At 43.2% G+C, this 21,876-nt stretch overlaps 1 protein-coding gene across 1 annotated transcript in view; it reads left to right on the forward strand.

The window, feature by feature from the left end:
• TMEFF2 (transmembrane protein with EGF like and two follistatin like domains 2) overlaps window positions 1-21,016 on the forward strand; it is a 132,764-nt gene extending 111,748 nt beyond the window's left edge. The window contains exons 8-11 of the mRNA XM_026852396.1: window positions 12,328-12,451; window positions 13,982-14,140; window positions 19,393-19,479; window positions 19,885-21,016. Coding sequence (XP_026708197.1) covers window positions 12,328-12,451; window positions 13,982-14,140; window positions 19,393-19,479; window positions 19,885-19,981 — 467 coding nt within the window. The 3' untranslated portion in view covers window positions 19,982-21,016. The remainder of the gene's footprint in view (window positions 1-12,327; window positions 12,452-13,981; window positions 14,141-19,392; window positions 19,480-19,884) is intronic.
• The last annotated feature ends 860 nt before the right edge of the window (window positions 21,017-21,876 follow it).

A 21,876-nucleotide genomic window follows, 5' to 3' on the forward strand; every position in this document is an offset into this window, starting at 1 on the left:
GCAACTAAAATAACCAGGATATGCATAAAAGATTTGCCAGACACATGATTCAGGAAGCATTCAAAAATGCTACATATAGGATTTACATATTTTTATTTCAGTCTCCTATTTTTTTTACACACACTTCCCTCAAATTCTGCAGCTCTTTCTTCAGTTTCCTGCATGAATTCTCTTGGGCAGCATGTTTTTACAAGCACAGATGCTACCTTGGAAAAAAAGAAAGGCGGGAAGGCAGCCAAATGGGTGACACACTCCAGCTTGGCAGCACCTTACTGACATGCGCCCCCCCCCAAGAACAAAAAAAAAGGAAAAAAGACTGCTTTTAGTAATCAAAACTGAATATAAAGTTAGTTCAAAACTAGGGCTGTAAAACCTTCAGGTTGTCAAAAGGACTGAAGGAAACACCTTGTGGCCAGAACGACGTCCCTGACCTACTTGTCTGCGCTGTCACGTACTGGGGTAACCTTTCCATCTCCATGCCTTCCATCAAACCTCTCTGACAGTTTTGCCATTCATGCTTGCTTTCAGTTGTAATTTTTTGAGTTTGTTTGAAGTGTGCAATCAAGAAGTAAATTCTCATAATGTTGTGCTGGCAGGCCTAAATATAAGTCAGAGACCTTTTCAAATACTGCTTCTTGCCATCCATTGATCTCCACACAAAACAATCTATTCAGACCTGGAGTTCCTATTGGAAATTAGGGGACAGCCTGGTAATTGGATTAGGGTGCACTTTTATTTGCAGCAGTTTCTCAAAATGAAGCTCCTGGTTAGTTTCATTGATTGCCTGTCCGATCTTTCTGCCAGTAAAAGCCACTCACATAGCTGAAGAGACAAGGCGAGCGATTGATGGAAAACGCAGCTTCGTTTTGCATAAGATGTACATGTTCCTGTGAGTATGATCAAGTAGATGCAGATGATAAGTGCATCTCCACACAAGAATGGAAGCATACTTTTTTAATCCACAGTCAAATTGCTTAAAAGCAATTTTTATTAATGTAGTCCTTAAAAATCGGAAGAGCCGTTAGTTGCATCAGTACTTAAATTCCTGCCAGCCAACTGCATAAGTTAGGTACCAAAGAGAGCATTGCATGTGTGGCATGTGCATGTGGGCAGTGCATGTGTGAAGTGGAGACCTTTGAAGTCTACGTTATTGTAGGGATTAGAGGGGAGAGGAAAAAACTGTATTTGACTTCCGCACTTCCAGAGGTGGGTTGGAAATACTAAATGAAATTTACTGGTGTACACCTAGAAACATGCTGGGCTTGCTCATGTGTGGAGCACAAGTTTGCCTGGTGGCAATTTCGAGGCCATAATTTAGGGCACTACAGCGCCTCATTTTACTAGTCCTTCAGAACAAATCTGCACTGAAATTGTTGTTTATAACTCTTACCCAATCTAGCATTTTTTTCCATCAGAACATATGCATGTTTTATCCCACTGTGTTTATGAAAGATGTCCTTAGACAGTTTAATTCTGCTATAGCCCTTCAGAGCAGCACAGCAGTTGCAGCTGGTCACAGCCTGCCCTAGTGTGACCCATGTTGCCAGCCAGCCATGCAGTGTCCCACCAGGCACTAAATGCGCTTGCACCCCGTTTCTCCCATTTCATCATCCAAGTGGAGGAAGAGGTACATCCTAGGTGGGCAAAGCTGCACTACCAAGCCAAATCCTTTTTTTTCTGGATGGGCAGCAAAGGTGCAGCCCTCTCTGAGCCCCCTCCCCACACACCCGTGGCTAGGAGATGGGAGACATCGTTAGTCATGCAGCTGTCCCCCAGGGCAGTGCCAGCAAAACGATCTTGCTCCCTCCACACATCAGTATTCTTGACACCCATCTTAAAACTTAGGTCGTGCATATCCATCTACTCTTCAAGAAGTGTCAGAAGGGTACAAATATCCCTTCACTATTTTTAGGGCCGTAACAGAAGTATTTATCAGCTTTCTGGCACCTCATCCCATTTCTCATGTTTGATGCTATCCACTAGTTGGCAGGGGAGGAGGATGAAGACCTTCAGAAATGCAGTGGCACATGGGTGAAACTCTATAAGCTAAGACCACAGTGATGGTGACTCCTGGGGGTTGTTGTGCCTGTTGTCACACTCAGGAAGCCCCTGTCACAGCCCCCTGGCAGCAGGCAGAGCAGGGGCTCGAGGGAGTAGCTCGTCCTCACCTCTGCGTTTGCCAACCCATGGGGTAGTGGGGACATGGAGGAGGTCTGCTCGCAGCCATGGAGCAGGGCTGAGCTATGAGAGAGGAGTACAGCCGATGTCTGTCCGCCCTGCATGCCCTCAGCACTCCCATGCTGCCTGGTGATGCCAAAAGACCACTTCCTTCAGCACACACCCTTGGCTGCGCATCCCAGTGCAAATGTGTACGAGGACAGGGCTCAATCTGTGTATTATAAATAATTCATACTACTGTCGCTAGGTGGTACGTGAGAGGTGTTGGGATTCTTGTTTTTCCATACACACATTGCCAACAGGGAGCTCTTCCAGCTCTTCTGTAGCACATACCTTGAGGCCCTGCGTTGAGCAGCTCTTTAATGTGCAGGTAACGCATTCATCTGCCTCATGTCACAAAATTAGTCTGTTTCCTAGCACTGTTGGGTTTTAGAAGGCAATATATTCGGGTTGAAACTTTGCCCACATACCATCTGCTTCAGCCTTATCTTTCTTTGACGAGAAAGCTGAATATATAATGTCCACTTGGCTTTCCCAGCGTTACATAAGGTTGTGGTTTTGTGTTGGGTTTGCAGTTTCAGAGCTCCCCAGCAGCTCTTGCAACAAGCTCCTGCTCTTGTTTTCAAGTGAAAGATCAGTGACAAAAATCAATACCATCTTTATAGCTATAATGAATGTGACCCACAGCCTTTTTTAGGATGACCACAAGCTTCTATCATACGTCTGAGGCCTATTTGCAAATATTGATTTGTATTGCAGATTATCTGTAGCCATTTCGTGTGAAATCTTAAGGTCTTGCAGTTTTGCTCTCTGTGCTCGGTTTGGTATCAAAGGTACCACTATAAATCAAAAGACCTGCCCATAGACGCTACTGATAGCCAAGGTTGGCAAGTTACGAAAATGAGGTGTTTAAGCTTCTTAAGGAGGATAGTTCTCAGAAAGCTCCAACTGAGTGAAAGCACGGGTTTGGAGTTGCAGCAGACTCTGTTTACTCGAAGTGGAGAAAAAAAAAGTGGAACCTTCATATGCAAATGTATGGCATTTGGAAATGTCATATAGCCACATCTACATATAAATAAGCCGCTCTCCAAGTGCTGCACTAGCAAGGCTGCTTTGATATAGAAATTGCATAGTAGCACACAAAGCAGAAACAGCAGGACACCACTCAGTCAAGTTCGGGGAGTTTGTTCCTTAATCACCACTTAACTAAGTTAAGTAATATTGCTGTGTGGCTACAGTTAGACCGGGAACGGCTGTGAATAGCTGCTCTTTGGTTTTGCTGCTAGGGAGAAGTATGTTTTTACGTGCTGCATGGGACTGTGAGGTAGGGACGATGGTCTGGCTCCTGAGCCCCAGAAGATAGCGCTGAACGTAGAGATGCTTCTATGTCAGCATCCCTCCTGGCCACCTTCTGCCTCGTTCTGTAGATCCATGCCTGCTTCCTCTGAAGGACACACGATTTGCTCATGTAAAGAAGCATCTTCTACTGCTAACATCCACATAGTGGGATGGTATTTCCACCTGTTTAGTCTGGTGTTAAAGAGCAAATTGCAAATCTCAGGTGTACTTGTTCAGAGGGGAGGACATAGAGAGGAGCCTTGGTCCAGTTCCCACCTTCCATTTTTGACCCCCTCCATCACTGTCAGTAATGAGTAGCTCGAGGAAAGGCATGTGGGAGGGAAAGCGAGCTGTCAGCCCAGCAGTTGAGAGGGATTTCTCACAGAGGGGTGACACTCCACTCATTCCGTGCTGTGTGTGATGGATACAGCATTCGCCCCTCTGCCTTCAGGCACGCAGCCTAATTGGAGGGAACCTCACAAATCTCTAAAGTGGCACCAACTTTTTTTCAACACAGAATTACAATAATAATAATAAGGTTAACTCATCCTCTAAGGTCTCTGTCATGAGCTGCCTAAGGAGATCATATGCAAGGAGAAAAACTACAACTTTATTCCTTTACATGGCTGGTTTCTGAAGGGGGAGGAAGCTGCTCCCATGGGGCTGGTGGCATCTCTTTTAGGCAGAGGAAACTGAGTGAAGGGAACATCAGCAGTGTGCCAAAACCAAAGACTATCTGAGTTAGCACAAAGAGGGATTTCTTCTATTCTAGGAATGGGGTTAACGCAGATTTATTCAATCCCGGCACAAAAGAAGGAAGCACAAACTGTAAGGGCCCCTTTACCCAGGGTTTTGATAAATCCACAATACAGCCCTGCATCATTAAATCACATCTGTAGTGATGATTGCAGACCTCAAGACCGGCCGCCGTAGTGGCGGTCTTAAAGAGCTCCATCTGTGTAGCTTATCCACAGAAGTATTAAGAGGTGACTCGGTGACATCTAACACAGAAATTATGTGCAGAGATGAAGACGTTTCCAGTCTGCCTGACTGTGGAGCAGGCAGGTGCCGTTCACACACAGCGATGAACCACTTCATGAAGCTGCTTGAGCTGGTTTAAGCCCTGCTGGGACCGGAGACCATGTTGCCATTGTCCCTGCCCCACCCTCAGACACAAGTAGGGCACAAACCCCGGGTTAAAATAAGAAGAAATTTAATATAACAGTGTAATAAGCAATCTGAACAACAGCAGTAGCAGTGATAACAACAATAAACAGCAATAACAGTAAACAAGACAAAATATATACCAAGAAATACCACAGTGGTTACTGACAGTTCGCTCGCGATGCTCCCCGCTACCAAAGCCACAAAGGAAAGCTTCCCACACTCCTTCACCGGGACCTGACATGGTATGAATAACCCTCCTGGAGATCCCTTCCCCCTCTCTCTCTGCTGGGGAAACTTAACCCTGTCCTAGCTGAACCAGGACACTGCTGAAGGAAGAGGTCAGTGTGTCATCTCTTGATGTCCTCACATCAGGTGTGGAGGTGCTTGTGCAGCAGTGACTGCTGTTTTACCAGTGGCCTCGATAGGGGTAAATGGATGAAATGCAATGGTGAGGAAGCAGAGGAGGTCAGACAAAGTGAGACCACAGCCTGCTTTGCCTCCGTGAATGAAACAGTCAACCCCAGGAGGAGTTGTGTCTGATGTGAGCACCTGAACACTGCGAAAATGATGGCTTGGAGCAACATGTTAACCCGCTTGGTGGTTTTTTCTCTTCTCTTCTCTCTCACCTTGGCTAATACTGCTGTGTGTTCCTGTTCAGACATATGAGCAATGGTTGCTAGCGTCTACTTGTATCGCTGTGCTATTTTGGGGTTGTATTGCACACTGTATTGCAGTAGCTACTTGGTAGCACCTACACACGTGTGTAGGAGCCTCAGTTGCTAGGGGTCTGTACTGTCTCTGGGGTAAGATACCTGTGTCTAGCCAGTGAATACAGATAGACTATCACCACAAAAAATCCCCAAATGAAGGTAAAAGAAAGGTTACATTTAGTTCTGAGTAGACAAATGGAATTGTTATGTGCAGGAAAATGATTAACAGTTTGCCTAATTTCAAGCAGTCTTCTCAAATAAGAAAGATACGTTCACAGATGTTGTAAATCAAAGTGCTTCTCAATTTCAAAAGTTCAGAGATAGCTTTAACATATACAGCATAACCCACATATATATGCTGACAAGCTGAAAGTATTTTGTTCTCCATTTGAACATCTGGTGATTATTAGTGTCTTAATTCATTGGTTTCTATTATTAATTATGGCAGCAGGCTGAATAATTATGATACATTGCTGCAAAAGACAGAGCACAGTATTTTTTTTTTCAAGTGCACTAGGACATCTTGCCATCATCTCAAACATAAAAAGCACTAGATTATTTTTAAAAAAGGAAAGTGGATGTTATCTTATTCCAGGGAACTCATTTGCATAGGGACATTTAAAATTAATAAATTACTGTGTTGAGCAAGCCTATTTTGTGCCTGAGAAAAGAAGTGAATGTAATTTAATTCACAAAGTTCCATTTCTTTTTTTCCTCTTGGTAAAGCAGCTAATATGGGGAGGGTATTTTTTTTTGTACAGTTTATGTAGAAAGACTAGCTTGAAGTTCATACTTGGAGTGGCTACAGGATGAATTTAGACTAGGACTGCAGCATAGTGGTGCCAGACGTTTTCAGCTGACATTTGGTGTCTCACTTTCCACTAGCTCTCAGGGAGAGTGGGCTGGTGAGCTCCCTCTTGAGTGACAGCAAGCACTTCCTTCTGAATTTTCACTCTTAACACCCACCCAAACAGTGATTTTCAGGCAAGTTGCTTGCACACATTTTCTTCATTGTAAAGAGATGCTCTATATTCGTAATACTAAGATCAGGGTTTTAAAAGAAAGGGACATACTGTGTCAAGATAATTAATAGGTCAGATTCAAATAGCTGTTAATGGTGAGGTATGGCTGTGTTGGTGGATGGCAGCGTGGCCACTGGCAGCTTCGTCAAGGGCAGGGTGTCTGGAGCTGTTAAGACTCTGGAGAAATCTCTTTTCTCTCATCAGAGCTGGGTCTGAGCTGGAATTTATAATCACAGTTCTTCATTACAAATAAGTAGGAAGCCTGCTTAAGGACTTCATCCTAAGTTGCTGTGGGACCTCAATTTCTTTTAGATGCTATTAGAGAGAGGGGAAAACACTAGAAAACCCGCTAAAGCGATTTTGCACTTTCAGAGGGAGCAACACCGTTACCACCCCATTCCTCCTGACTTTGCAGAGGGACCTTCGAACTGTTCCTGCAAACGTTCGTGGGCTAAGGAAGTTCCCTTTTACCCCAAAAGAGCTGCAGTTGCTGACTCTGTGAAGCCCGCAGATGAGTAATGTAAACTGTCCCTAGACTTACCCACAGGATTCAGAGTCCCACCCCTAGTCAATCACTGAAGTTCTTCCACAAAACTCAGGGTACCTTCTACCTTCTAGCTACTCTCTGGCCCTTCCTTTTGATTTCAAATAAGAATTGCTGTGCCAAGTCTCTAGCATGCAGAGCAGAAGGGCTTTGCTAAGTTAGTTCCCAATGCTATGCTCTGCAGCCTGTCTTTGGGAGAGCTGCCAAGGAGGTAAAACAACTGAGGGGAACACAATTCCAAAAGGGGTTAAGGACGTACATTTGACACAAGAATCCCTTTCCCCCCTTCATAAATCCTCTGATAATGTCATGAGTAAGGAGTCACTACCTCAGTATCAGTGAGAGCTTTCAGATGCAAATTTGACTAACCTGAGTGGTATTAAAAGATTAAATTGTTATGTAAGCCAATTTTCCTTAACCACCATTTCCAATGAGGTAGGTGTCAAAATAGCTTCTGCTGCACATCATTCACCATCTCATCCCTTATTTGATGAAATACATGTATATATATTTATTTTCAGGACCTCCCTTGGTCCAGTGATGACTGTACACTAGTTATTAACACTGTACATGAGCCAATATTTTCTCATATGGGCATAACCTATCACTTGTTATTTCCATAAGCTCCAACACTGTGTGATGTGCAACACTGAAAATACTAACATGAGAATTTACAGGTTGTAACCCTCTACTTTTCTTGCCTGAAATCACCTAGAAAGTCTCACTGATTCAAACGTAAAGAATGACAGAATTATCAGCCCTGCAGACCTGATTGTTAAGTGCTTGGCAGCCATTTTTTGGACATAAGAATCCTATTTTTGCCTAGATTTTTATCTAATTTGTCCAAAGTGTATTGCAGGAACTTATGTCTGGGAAGAATTTTCTCAGTACTCCAGGCAGTACTTCATATAATCCTCATCAAGGACACTAATGGATTTATTCGTTCGTCAGCGGCACTACTCCACATGTTCAGTTGTGTAACAGAAGCTCCACGCTAGCTCAGATGGGAGCTGGGGACCAGTGAGGGCTGCCCAGAGAAGAATCTGTCTGCATTGTTTTCATCACTTGCAGTCATTGGGTCCTGCAACCAGGCAGAATGTTTCAGCTTTTGAATTTCAGCCTTCACTGAAATATTTACCTGAGAATCCTAATGGTGCACATTCAGCTTCTAAAAAGCGAAGGAAAGACATATAGCTAAAACAGAAATTAAATAAAAATAACACAAAATGTATTTGAAATAATTCTTCCACTCCATCTTAATGGAGAACAGAATCAGCCATAGATACTAAGGAATTTAGACAAGATAGCTAAATAATTTATTTAACATTTTGGAAGATAATCCATCAGAAGAAGAGCACCAAGTGGGTGGTCAGTCACACTGGATAGCTTTTCAGGACCAATTTCTTACCCCAGCGAAATAGTTCAGTGTCTTGGTATCTTCCTGACATCTGCAGAAAGGTTGGAGATCCAAGTGTTCAGCTGGGAGATGCTTCTAGTAGGCAAGAGGATAAGCTGTTTCAGTCTACACAAAGTAGCATCTGGCCTCAATGCATTTAAAAATAATCTGTTTTGACTGCTATATCTTATATGATCGGCTATCATGTCATATTCTGGCACTAACAAAAGATGTGAACAATATGAGATGTCATGTTAGGCTAAAGATGCAAAAAATGTTGCAGAAATGCAAAAGATGTTGGCTTCATCAAACTTCTATCAGAAAATGCTTCAAGAATACGGTTCCTGAATACAGTTGATCTGGAGGGTGGGGATGTATTTCTTTTTACAGTAAAAAGGAGAAGCATTTTAAGAAATGTGGCGGGAATTAACATTTGTCCAGAGATAGAAGAGACTGACGCTGTCAGTCCAGTTTTTATCTTTACGCTTTACAACTTCTGTCTCAAATTCCAACCATCACAAAAAGGCACAAATCTGTCTTTTTAGTGCAAATAAAATTTTCACACATAGATGCCAATAACAATACAGCAAGTCTAATGTTTGACGAGGAGCTACTGAATTTAACATTACTGAAACCTGACTAACTTTGAATTTGATCTGTGTCATTGCTTTATGAATACCGATCTGCTGTGCTTGGAACAAAAGTGGGTAACTTTTTATTTAAGCTTTGTGCTCTGTAGGTACAAGGTTGGTGTTGTAGAGGGGCTCCTTAGTTTAGTGGTACTATAATCTGATTAGTGCGGGTTGCCTCCAGTATTGAATTTATAAATAATCCAAAATTATCATATTTCATTTAGGTTTACTTTTCTGAACTTGGTACAGTTCTTATTTAAGTCATAATTTAAACATGTTTTTTATTCATAGCCTCTTTAGAAATGAGTTGTAGTTGTTTCATAGTGTTGTAAACACTGTGATGCATTCATGGTAGTTAGTATTTCATCGACACTGGATTACTGAAAAGTGTTTAGATCCTTCAGGAATGAGAACAGTTTTAATATGAAGGAACTTTTAAAGCATGTCTTGGTGTTTGGATCTCTATTTTGAATCTGAAAAGATGTTTTGTGTATTGAGAAAAATAACCTGTTTTGAGGCAGGGTAATTATACTGTGTGAATTCAAAATGTGCCGGAAGAGGAGGGGAATTTCTTTTTCTGAAGTAAATGATGCTTTCATTGTGGTTTGTCTTTCAAATGACAAAAACGCCAGATCACATTAAATACAGGTTTTTTCCTCTCTCTGCTTTCATGTTCAATCCCTAACACTTTTAGAGGAGTCACCAGTCAAAATGAGGTGCTACAGACAATTTGTGTCTAAGTTTTGTTGCTTTCTTCCAAGCCAGATGACAAGTGTTCCTGCATGAAGTGTTTGTCCTGTGAACTGCTAGCAAAGCTTGGGCCATCTCCTTTTTCATTCAGTAAATCATTTTCCACCATAACGTTACACTTAGAGGTGTAATTACAAGTTCTGCAGGATCCTAGATTTACTTTAAAGTATGTTAGAGACCTTTTTAAAGAAAACATGGTTTCTACCCACATGATTGCAGGAGGAGGAAAAATCATTCCTCTCTTTAACAGCCCTACAGCCTACACACAGCGAGAGCATCTGCAAGTCTGGGAGAGGTCCTGGTCCCCCTTTCAAGTCCCAGCAGATTAGTCTGTCCTGAAAGTAACAATTTCCTTCACCATCTTGAAGCGTGCCTTTGAAAAAAAGAAACCAAATGGTATTCTACCGTTTTAGCAACACTGCTGGCTCATCCGAGAGAGGAAGGATTCTCACACTGTTTTGTGGTGGTGCACGGACATCGTGGAGATATCTTGGTACCTGAGAAGGAAGAATCAGAGAAACACACAGAAACACACACACGCACAGGTTCTTCAGAAAGGAAACAATATTCTTCTTGATAATGGAAGATTTGAAGGAAATGGCATCTTTTCCACAATAGAAAAAATGCATATTAATAAGGATCCCATCTTTCTTGATGCAGTTTTCTGGATAGAAATATATTTGAATGTGGACCACAGCAGAGGTCCAGAGCACCCAGAAACCATTGGACATAGTACATATGATCACTACATGGGTATGGAGTTCAGCAGGTCCCCAGCACATTGAGATAGATCTATGTGTGTGTACTGGGCAAGTCCCTTGATAGCTGACACACATCACATACATTTTTTCTGTTCTGGAAAGATTTTCAGTTGGAAAAATGAACGTACATGAAGTCCTGGTGGGATGATAACTCTCTATGTATATATTTCATATGCTGGTAGCCAGTGTCTCACTCAGAGTGTCATAGGTAGCCAAAAATGTTTGGCACCAGACCAGATGGAGCTTCTGCTCCCACCTCTTTCTAGTACCAGAAATTCCTGCGCAAGTTCTCAAAGGAGGTTATACCATGCCTGTAACATGCCTCCTGTCAGCCCATCCTGTCTGTGCCGTCCCAGAGACCGCTGTCAGCCCCAAACCATCACCTCGGTGTGATGCCTGCTTCTGTGCTGCATTGTCATTAACAGCCTTGATGGCAGCCCCACACAGATCCCAGTGTAAGCAGGGATCCAGGAGAGGCAAACAGGTCCGTGTTCAACATGTGCATTTAAAAAGATGTGATAATGGTCCATAGTGCAGACATCCTCAAAGTCCTAACAATGAGAGAGAAGTTAATGTTGTCTACAGGGATGTAGAGGTTGCCATGTCATTCTCATTTGCTGGGAACTTGTCCTTGCCTGTTTTAACATAAGGACAATATAACCAACTTCATTAGTGCAAGTTGTTAGAGACTCTTAAAACTCTCCTTGGACAGCAGCGACAGGAAAGTAATTCATTATGAAAATCTGAATCTTGGATGTGCTGCACACACTTTTCCCAAAGGTGGGATAATACCTAAGCATACCTACTGCCGGCACAACTGGCTTGGAGGCAGAACACAAATTGCAATTGCTTTATAACACTTGGGGACTCCCTTTGGAAGATACAAATGCTTTGACTTACTTGTGTGTGTGCAAACTACATTTCCTCAGATATCTATCATGAGATTTTTTCTTCTGTTTTTAATTAATTGTGGCAAGATGATACCTATCACAGAAAAAGGATTTGTACCATTTGAGATATCACGACTATTGGTTAAATGGAAGAATTTGCCAAAATTACCCAGATTAATTAGCACCTCAGTGGCCTAAAAAATTGGTATGAATTCATTGCAAGTAACACTCTGCATTTCAGCCCGTGATGTAAATGTTGAGCACATACCTGTTTCAAAACTAAATGAAACCTCCCTTTTCCTGGCTACGTGGAGGGAAGGATTTTCCAGGATTTGGAGTCTCAGTGACTAACAGCTGCAGCAGTAAGCACAGAAAGTCAAACTAGTTTGAAAGTACCTGTGCTGTTGGACAGGGAGGAGGCCAGCAGGTGCTGGGGCATGGGCGTGCGCCACTGATAATAAACTTCAGCTGTGGAGTCCTGCTCCTCTACTTCAGCCATAAATTATCTTTCTGAATATGTTGTATTGAATGACCAAATATATTGTTATGGTATATTACATGCAAATGTCCGGAGGCTTCCTGCTAGCCTTGCCTGGATATGAGGAGACAGTTCGTAGAGGATAGCAGAAACTATCAGGTGTTTTTCATGTGCTATTTTGTAATCAGTTTTTGAGTAGTCAGATTATTTTTTTCTGGTGTCTCATTTTCTGTAGCTTGACAAGAATTAGATATGCAAAAGAATGACAGAAAACCTTGCAGTGCTTTGCATCTGTATCAGCCTACCTTTTTCAGGGTGAAACCCTTGCTCTCGCGTCCCATAAACATCATCTTTCACATTTTGTTCTTCTGATTTTCCGTTCTTTTATATGTTGAGTTCTTTCCATCACTTCACCCTATCCTGCATTATCAGCTTAACATTCCCTTCACCTGTGTTCACAGAGAATGCAAATAAACTGGAAGAAAGTGCAAGAGGGATCTACATCCCTTGTCCAGAGCATTACAACGGCTTCTGCATGCATGGCAAGTGTGAGCACTCCACTAACATGCTGGAACCGTCTTGCAGGTAACCCTTCTCCTGCCAAGGAGGAAAGGCTATATTCATGAAAATACTGACTTACAGAAATCCTTAATCTAGATAAACTATGGAAAATGATGGTAACCATGGCCCTTTGTGCTACAAAATCCATTAGACTTAAATTATTCAACAATGTCCCCATTTTATGTGGCAAAAGTGTATTGAGTTATGCACAATGTTAATTGATTGTAAAAACATTCAGTAACCTTCAGTTATATTTAGATATGTTTTTAAAAGCACTTCACACAGTGCTCAGACAGCTGCTAGGTAGCCTCCTCAGTCTGAAGGAGAGGAGTGCCACCAGGGGTATGTCCATGCTGTGGCAGGAGTGGTGCTCGTGGGGCAGCGAGCTGGGGCCAAGGTGGCCCCTCCCTGGCTACATGGAGGTGGCTTTGGAGGAGGTTAGGGCAGGGAGGAGGAGTAACAGTGGAAGCAGGAGTTTCTGCAGCAAATGCCTCCCTGCAGAGGTGGGAATATTACTTCTGAAGTCCAACCAGCAGCCTGGTGGCAAAGGACTATTACACATGAAGCACTATTTTTTTGGGACATTGCACTGAGAGCATGAAGGTACAGACCAGACTTAGCCCCCAGGGCAGATCTTCAAGCCAGCTTCTCTCAGATCCTGCAAATAGCCAGGGCACGTTCTGCTCTTTGCAACCGTTTCGTTTTAGGTTCTCCGTTCAGCTGGAAAATGTCCTTTCCTCAAGCTGCTGGCTGCTGTGGGCATGCAGGAGAGGAAAATGGTGGAAGCTCAAGGCTTAACCCACCAGGATTAGTGCACTACTAACACTTCTGAGAGGAGCCAAGCAATCTGTCTCAGTCTCTTACGGTTGCTACTGCCATTGACCTGGATTTTTGCATCTTCTTGCTTGGGCTTTTTAGGGGAAGCAGGACAAGAGCTAAAATGGGAACATCTCCCCAACATCACAGAGGGGAGATGTCAGGCTGCAGGATGGGAACTGGTGAGCAGCGCAGCAGGCAGCATTGGTTGCAGCATCAACAGAGGGTTTTTTATAGCAACCAGACAAAATGTAAATGATGTATCCACTTGCAGGAACATCTAATCACATTTCATATGGAGCTTGGATGATTGCTTATCACCTCCTTAGGGGTAATCTGCATAAGGAGCCACAACTAGATGGCTTTTCACCCTCCCCCACCTTCCCAAAGAAAGGGAGAAATCTAAAGTATGTTGTGCAAGGAACTAAATGGATTCTCATCACAGCGTGCAAGTAGTTCCACTTGATGCTAAATAAGTCCCAGTCCCCTGGGCACCTCCTGGCACTATCAGTGTCGTTCACTCTCGCAGACCTTGGTGACACTGAGGACCTGAAGCCTTCCCTCTGAAACGTCAAGGGGGTACTAGTGCTCAATCTGAGAGGGCCCATCCTGAAAAAAAAAACCAAAAACTTAAGCTTATGTTTAGGCCACTGATTTTTTTATTTTTTCAGATATCTTTTTTTTTTGGCATTCTTTAAAAGCAGCAGATATAACTGGAAAAAATATTTTTTGTTTCAGATGTGATGCTGGCTATACTGGACAACACTGTGAAAAAAAGGACTACAGCGTTTTATATGTGGTTCCAGGTCCAGTACGATTTCAATATGTCTTAATAGCAGCTGTGATTGGAACCATCCAGATTGCTATCATCTGTGTTGTAGTCCTCTGTATTACAAGGTCAGTATCTCTGGTAGTTTGCAATAGAAAAAGAAAACACTTTTGCTTTTCCTACTTGGTCCGCTGATTATACAGATTTCTGCAGTGACACTACTGATAACAAATGCTGTTTAGTTCACCAACAAACAGAAGATATTGTCTGGTCCAGCCAGCCAGTGCTGCTTCATTATTATGAATTTTTACTTCCATCTTAATCATACTTAGGTAGCAACGGTGCCTACAGCAAATGAAGTTTCCTGGTTTGTATTCAGATGCTTGGACAAATATTGTTCATATAAATAAGGGGAATATAAATACAGCAGCTGGATCAACACTTAATAAAACTAATCATATCTCCATCTGGTTTCCTCAAGGGCCCATTCCCTTAGTCCTAATCAGGCAGAGCATACAAACTTTTAAGCCTGTTTGCAATCCTGTTGATTAAATGATTTCATTAGGCTTGTATACATGTTCAAAGGTACTGTACATGTTTAAGGTCTTCACTAGATGGTGGCACACCAAGCTATATATGAGTTATTTATTCTTTTCTTAATGAAGAGGAAAGGGTTGTTTGAATGGAAATGACACCCCCCATGGTAGTTAGGAACAAGAGAAGTAAATGCAATTCTTCCCCTCCTACATCTGCTCCTCTGCTTCCCCACTGAACTGTGTTACTGTCTTGGGGAGGGCTTGGGGTAAGTCCTGAACTACAGACGTCTTCAGGATTCTCTCAGAAATCATGAGGTTAAATTAATTCAGCTAGAACACTGATAAATCACTCTCAAAAATAAATTCGAAAAAAATAAATAAAAGCCAGGTATCATACCTCTGTAGAAAATAAAATCTCAAGATATTTCAGTCCCTATGTTGCAGTACCTGACTGGAAGACAAGTGTAGTATTTGTTCCTGGAAAAGACACACACCAAAAAAAACATCATAAATCCTTCTCTGGCCTAAAGGCATAAAACAAAACCATCTGATGAAAGGTAGCTGCTTTTTTGGCCAAGCTGAGTCCATCAACTCAATAGTAAATGCCAAATGAGTCTGTATATTATGATGGTATTCACAGAAGTAATTCAAACAACCAAAAATGCAGTGTGTAGTAAGAAAAAGAAGGTGGTGTAGTAACTGATAATGGAACAAATGATCTGTATCATTTTGTCAAGTGACTGTAGTTTTGTCACCTGGATGCAGTAATGCAGAGTACTTTGTATTGAAGAATGAAGACAGTGTACTCTGAGTGATCTGGTACTGTAATGCAATTTACCCATCACACTGTTTTCATACAGAGATGGTACCTTTTCCTGCACACTTTGTAACCAAGTTAATTTATGATCTTTTGACTTTTTTCTATAATGCATGTAATTACTGCTGAGCGTCCTCCATCCCAGCATAATGATTTGAGATACATTTGCAAAAGTGTACCCTTAAGCAGCCTAAGAGAAATACACATGGCAAGAGAGCGTTGTGGCAGCACACGCATAAGTAATTGAGTTTTTTAAGTCATCTGCCATGGAGAACCTGACTGTACTGGTTTGAACTCCTCACCCTGAACTCTTGAAAGTACTAAAACTACCAGATTCCTGGGAGAAAGAAGAGAAACTTTGCTCACTCAGAGGCCACTGCAGCCAATTTGTTTGCCTCTCTTTTCAGTGCAGCTTCACCTGATTAATTTATCAAATGAGTTTGGTGCACTCTGTCCAAACCTTGTATTTGACCTGCATAAGACTACCAATTGTAAATCTTTCAGCTGTCGCTACTGTTGTTGCTCTTAAAATCATACCTCACAGTCTTGCAAATCTATGGGGTGTCCTCCGTTGATGGAAGGCTCTGAGCAATTCCCAAGAACTTTTAGGGATACTGTTGCATGGACACTTTAATCTGAATAAATGAGCTGTGCTGCTAACAGGGGCAGTCTGCCCCTGCCCCTTCCCCTGGCACTTGATCCTGCCAATGCTCTGTGCCACCATTAGCGTTTCTGTAGCCACACAATGAACACAGTCAGGGGACAGATTCAGCTGAAAATCCAACCAACAAAACTGATCATTTGTTTTTAAGCAGCTCGATTCCTTGATGAGGTTGGCCGCCTGGCTACTCATCACTAGTGCCAGCAATGGGAATAAGTAGCTGGGGTGGAGGAGTAGGGGACCGGAGGCCAAGAGGTATGGACGGGAGGAGGTGGAGCAGTGAGGCACGGTCCCCATGCCCAAGGACTTGTAGTTTAGATATAAGGCAAAAGAGAAGCAATGATAAAACTGAAGGAGGATGGTAAATAATATAGGTATGGCCTAGTGTCATAATGATTCTCAGCAGTTTCTTTACAGCTTTGCATTTTTAGTGCTTCCCTAATGTTTAGTCACAGCAGCTTATTTATGTGAAGAAATAACTTGATTAAAAATGAATGCATAATGTGTTTTACCTGCTACAAATCACATTGTGAGTAACTCAAGCTTGTGAGCAAGCTTCAATGGAGGGAAGGCAGGCAGCCTGTGCTCCAGTACCTAGTTTATGTTGATATAACTGCTGTGTTCATAAATGAATGCATCCCACACATGGAGCACTACAAAGAACTTTTGATTAAAGAGTTAAGGACCAAGGAAGAGCTGTCACTCAGTTTTAGCAGATGATTAAGTCTAAAAATCTGGTTAAATGCCAACGCTCCTCTTAGGAAACCCAGATGTACTTCAGGTACAGCCTACCTGTAAATGCAGTAGCATTGCATTGAAGTGGTTATGGTGTCAGTGTCTGGCCCTGGAGCCTTCCCAGTCTTCCAACAATCGGTAGCATAGTGTATTATACAATTAAAACATGGGCATTTCTGGTTAAAAGATGCTTTTTCATCATCTTAATTGGAGTAACCTCTACATTTAATCGATTTCTCCCTACCTTGGACTAAGTGACTGTGTAGATACTGTCAATGTCAGTTTTGGGACAGCACCTATGAGATGCTCATCTCCTTGCTTCCAGCTGGAGCAGTCGGTATCCAGCCGTTCTCTGGGAAAGCACGGCTGCGTCCCCTGGGATTGCTGACCATCCTGGGCATCCCCCAGCCACTGGTACCTCCATGTCTTTTACAAAACAGGTCTGGTTGTGCCCCCTGTAGCTTCCCATGCGTGGTTCCCCAACCCTGCTTCTCATGGCTGAGCGCTGGGGCAAAGCAGGGCTGCGCCTTCTGGTGTACATCCTCATCCTCGAGGAACCCCTGGGAGCTCAGTCACACTGTGTGGCTGCCGGCCGCTGCAGCAGGATTTAGCAGCGTGTGGAGGTGTCAGTGCTGTCTCCCACGGAGCGCTGCAAGGTCCTGCTGTGCAGGCTCCGGCTGAATGGGCAGGAGAGGCCGCTCGGGGACAGTCGGGGCTGGGAGGCTGTCAGCGCGCACATGACATGCGGCTCAGTGAATCAGCCCTGTGTTTGCTAACAACGGCTCCCTGACTCACTCAGAAACTTTGATCGCCTTTTTAGGAGCACACAGTGAATAATGAGTTTGTCATGAAATCGCAAAACAGCTAAAGTCTGCATTAGTTTCATAATGAAAGCTCTGCCATGACCTCCGAGAGCGCTGGAGATGCAGGCTTATTTTTCTTGGAGTAATGATAGCAGCCTACTTTACTGCTTCCAAGAAAGGAACGAGGCAAAATATAGTGCACAGCCATACAGTTTCTCATGAGGGGGTGGTCCTTTTGGCTTAAAAGTGAGGCGAGTCAGGACAATCTGACCCATATTTTGTTAGACAGTTGTATAATTGTATTTCAGCATTTTGAAATGCTTCGTAAGTCCTTATGCTCCTTGTTTAGCCTTTCAGTTGGAGTCACCATCTCATAGCATCACTCTCATTCAACAGGGGAAAAAAAAATGGCCGATTTTAAGGGGGCTGTAAAAATTTATTTCACTTTATTTTGCTGTTAGTTATTTGACACAAAGCTGAAGGCAAGTGCTTTGAGCTCCCAGTCCACTGAGAGGGTGGGCTCTCCGCAGTACATAACCCCTAGAGTTTCACAAGGTGCCAATGAAAGCCTTCCTGTAACAGAAAAATAAGTTAGCCCAATACAAAGGGAATTTTTTCCCATGTCAGTATAGTCTGAAGTATCATGGGGCTTTCTGTCATGCCACTCCAAGAAGGTGTTCCAATCTGTCTTGTGTACCTGCCCACACAGAGGGCAGAATGAGGCTCACCCAGGCTAAAAACTTGTACTGAGCTACAGCTGAAGAAAGAGAACAAAATGCATGGCCGAATTAGGAATAGCTTGTTCTTCCTCCTGTGCAAAACGTTAACTAGATCACCCTGAGTAAAGGACTATTTATTGCTGGTTGTATTTCCATAGCATACTGTTTTCTTGCTGATAACCACAAGTGCAAAAAAGTGCAAGCATTTTCAGTGGGTGTTGGTCACCTTGCTATGGTTCTGCTTGCTCAGCAGTTTCTCCTGTAGCCCCCTTGGCTTTCAGCTGCTTAGAATTTTCTGTGGCCTGCACCTGGGACTAAGCTTCCATGCTTTCTGTCGAAGGGTGCCTTTCTGTGGGAGGAAACCAGAAACACATTATCTTTCCATTAGGGGGAAAGGCTTTGTAACATCCCCATAGCTGATGCTGCTGCAGGTAAAAGGTTGAAACGTACCCTTGCTGAGGAGCACCATGAGGTCCCAAGGCAGAAGAGATTTGCTCTTGCAGCCATCCAGAGGAAATTAAGATTTTGGTCTTTCCAGTGCAATTGCTTTCCAGACTAAGCTAAGCATCCACGTGAGGAGCACAGTTCGGTGCAGGCACCCGTAAGTAAAGTCGGTGCTCACTAATGAGCTGAGCATGGACCATTTCCATGGAGACTAATAGGGATTGCGGACGCTTAGCTCCTCAGAAAGGCAGCCCCCGCATCAACTTTGTAAATACTTCACAGACCCGGTATGCCGAGCAGGTGAGCATGAGACCGTCCTAAATCTTCCACCTGTGCCTTGCTGAAAATAAATCCATTATTTAAAGATGAGAAGTGTGGTGCAGCTGGGGTTGTCGCAACGCAGCAGAGTCACCACTGCTCGCCAGTAAGGAGAGGAATCTTAAAATTTCCCATACCATATTTTTGTTTACAGTGTGTTTTGTGGGAGATGTGGGGGGTTTTTTGTGGTACTGTTGCCATTAGCCAGCCCATTTCATTTCATTGAAGAGGAAGTGCACTGCAGGCTGGAGGATGCCTCTGTCACCCTCGGGTCCCCTGCTGCCCTTGCCACCTCTTGAGCAGGCACGTTGTTATGAGCTGTGTATTCTCACAATTCTCTTTTCCAGGAAATGTCCCAGGAGTAACAGAATCCACAGACAGAAGCAAAACACAGGGCACTACAGTTCAGACAACACAACAAGAGCATCGACAAGGTTAATTTAAAGAGCGCATGTTTCCACAATGGCAAAACTAACTGCAGAGAGCTTGGACTACAAAATACAGTATTATAGACAAAAGATTAAGACAAGATCTACACATGTTGCCTTGCATTTGTGGTAATCTACACCAATGAGAACATGTACTACAGCTATATTTGATTATGTATGGATATATTTGAAATAGTATACATTGTCTTGATGTTTTTCTGTAATGTAAATAAACTATTTATATCACACAATATAGTTTTTTCTTTTTCATGTATTTGTTATATATAATAAATACTCAGTGATGAGAAAAAAATTGCCTTTCTTAAATTTGCTGTATCTCATAGCTGTGTATAGTCTTGGGATATTGTATATGGACACTAACAAATCTCTTCTTTTTTCTTCTTTTTCCAGTTCTAGTGGCAATTTTGAGTCTACTGAACTCAGTAGTAGGGTTTTGAGTTGGTCCAAGATCAGCGACAATTATGGATGTGGGAAAGGTGAAGAATAATTTAACCTACATTGAGGAGGGATAAAATATTTCAGATCCGGAGTCAACTACATTTCATCAGCCTTCTTCTCCCATACCATCTATCTTTACTCTCCCATAGCTTAGGAAGTCTTTGCCTTATAAATTAAATCCTAACCGAAGGGGAAATGGAAATTCTTGGTATCCGCAACGAGAGTGTCAGGGGTAATGTTTCGATTTGGGAGGGAATTAGGGGTCTGTCAAGGTGAACGCTACAAGAACACTTGGCAGAATCTCTAACTCTGGTCACTGGAGTGAGTGAAAATTGCTTCTTACTGTTGATTGAAAATTATTAGGTTAAAAAAGTTAATAACATAGTAACAGATGAAATGCCAGCACCATTTGTACCTCGTGAACATGCTGATATAATTTATTTTTTCAAAGAGAAGGTGAAAACCACTCAGAAAACACCTTACGAATAACTTTATGGGTGACCCTACTCCATTAAATGTAATGAACTCAAATGTTGGCTATACCTCAGGAGAATAAGGGCATATGTTTTGTCACATCCACATGATGGACAAGATGCAAAGTTATTTCCATGGTAGCTGAAACACTCCAAAAAACACATTCTTTTGAGAAGATAGTATTACTCTAGTTTGTGCTATGAATTTTGAAGACGACAGAGTGAGACTGAAGGGCAGAGTGCAGTAACTTCACTCCTGCTAGATAACATCCACTCCACTAATTGACTATCGGAGTACTAGTCACACTAAATAACATCACTGAACTAAAAAAACAGTATTCATTGTGCTGCTCCTTTCCAGAGACTTTGCCTAGGCAGAAAGCACCCATGACAAGAGTTAGGAGTATTTCTCACTGTCATCACCATGTAAGAAATGGCATTTGGGTCAGAATCAGCTCCGGGGTTACGTGGGACAATGGCTCATGAGTGTGTTTCCATTTCCTGCTTCAGCATCAGTCTGATCACTCACAACAGTCACCACCAACCCCACTGGTGACAGTCCACCCGATCTGGCCTTCAGACGTGGGTGAAGCGATACTTCTACTCTAACATGGCTTTTGGTCTCCTCCCCACCCTAGCCTGCTTTAAAGTGAATCCATTGCATGATGTTCACACGGTCTCAGTTTTTGTCTTGTTCTGGGTTTCTTGGCTTTTTAAAGGTAATAAAAGGTGATTGGCAAGAGATATTTCCAGGCACCTGGTCTGTGCTGATTGATGGGAGTGGGAGTGCGGTGCTTTCACAGGCAGCGGGGCAGACAACAAGGGTGTAGGGCAGCCCCCCAGCGCTGGGCTGCCGGCCCTGTAGGGACCATCTGCTGCCTGGAACTGTGGGCCGGGGCAAGGCAGAGGGAGAGGGAGAGGGGGGCTCTACAGCTGCTCCCTGCTCCTCAGACCTCACCCCCAATTCTCCCATCATCAAATTTGCAGATAAGAAGTGTGACGGTGCAGGTTAGAATGCACAGCAGAGGCAGCAAGCAGGCATGATGCTGGCCCGCTAGAACACAGGGATATTTCCGTGCTCAGACTCACTGTAACTCACTGTAAAATACTCCTCTTTGCTCCAGTCCTTGCTGGTTTTGTCTCCCACACACAGGCTCGGCAGGGGTGGTACGATATGAAGGGGAACCCAGGCATGGCAGCGCTGGGCTATACAGGTTTGGAGGCACAAGATGCCTTCCAGGGAGACTGCAAATAAATTAAACTGATACCTAAGTGGCATTATAATGCCCCTCTGCAGATCCCTCCATCAGCTAAACCCAGTGCAGCGATGGCAGTGAGTCCCTCCAAGGAGCACTTCAGTGTGAGGTTGAGGATTAGTTTGGAGATAGCAAACTTAGCTCTACCCTGCAGCCCCCCTCCTCCCCACCCTGTGCTTTGTGCTTTCTGAGTGAGGTGTTAGAGTCTAACAAGC

Source organism: Athene cunicularia (genome assembly GCF_003259725.1).
Source record: "Athene cunicularia isolate RWA chromosome 7 unlocalized genomic scaffold, athCun1 chr7_part1, whole genome shotgun sequence".
Classification (NCBI taxonomy): Eukaryota; Metazoa; Chordata; class Aves; order Strigiformes; family Strigidae; genus Athene; species Athene cunicularia.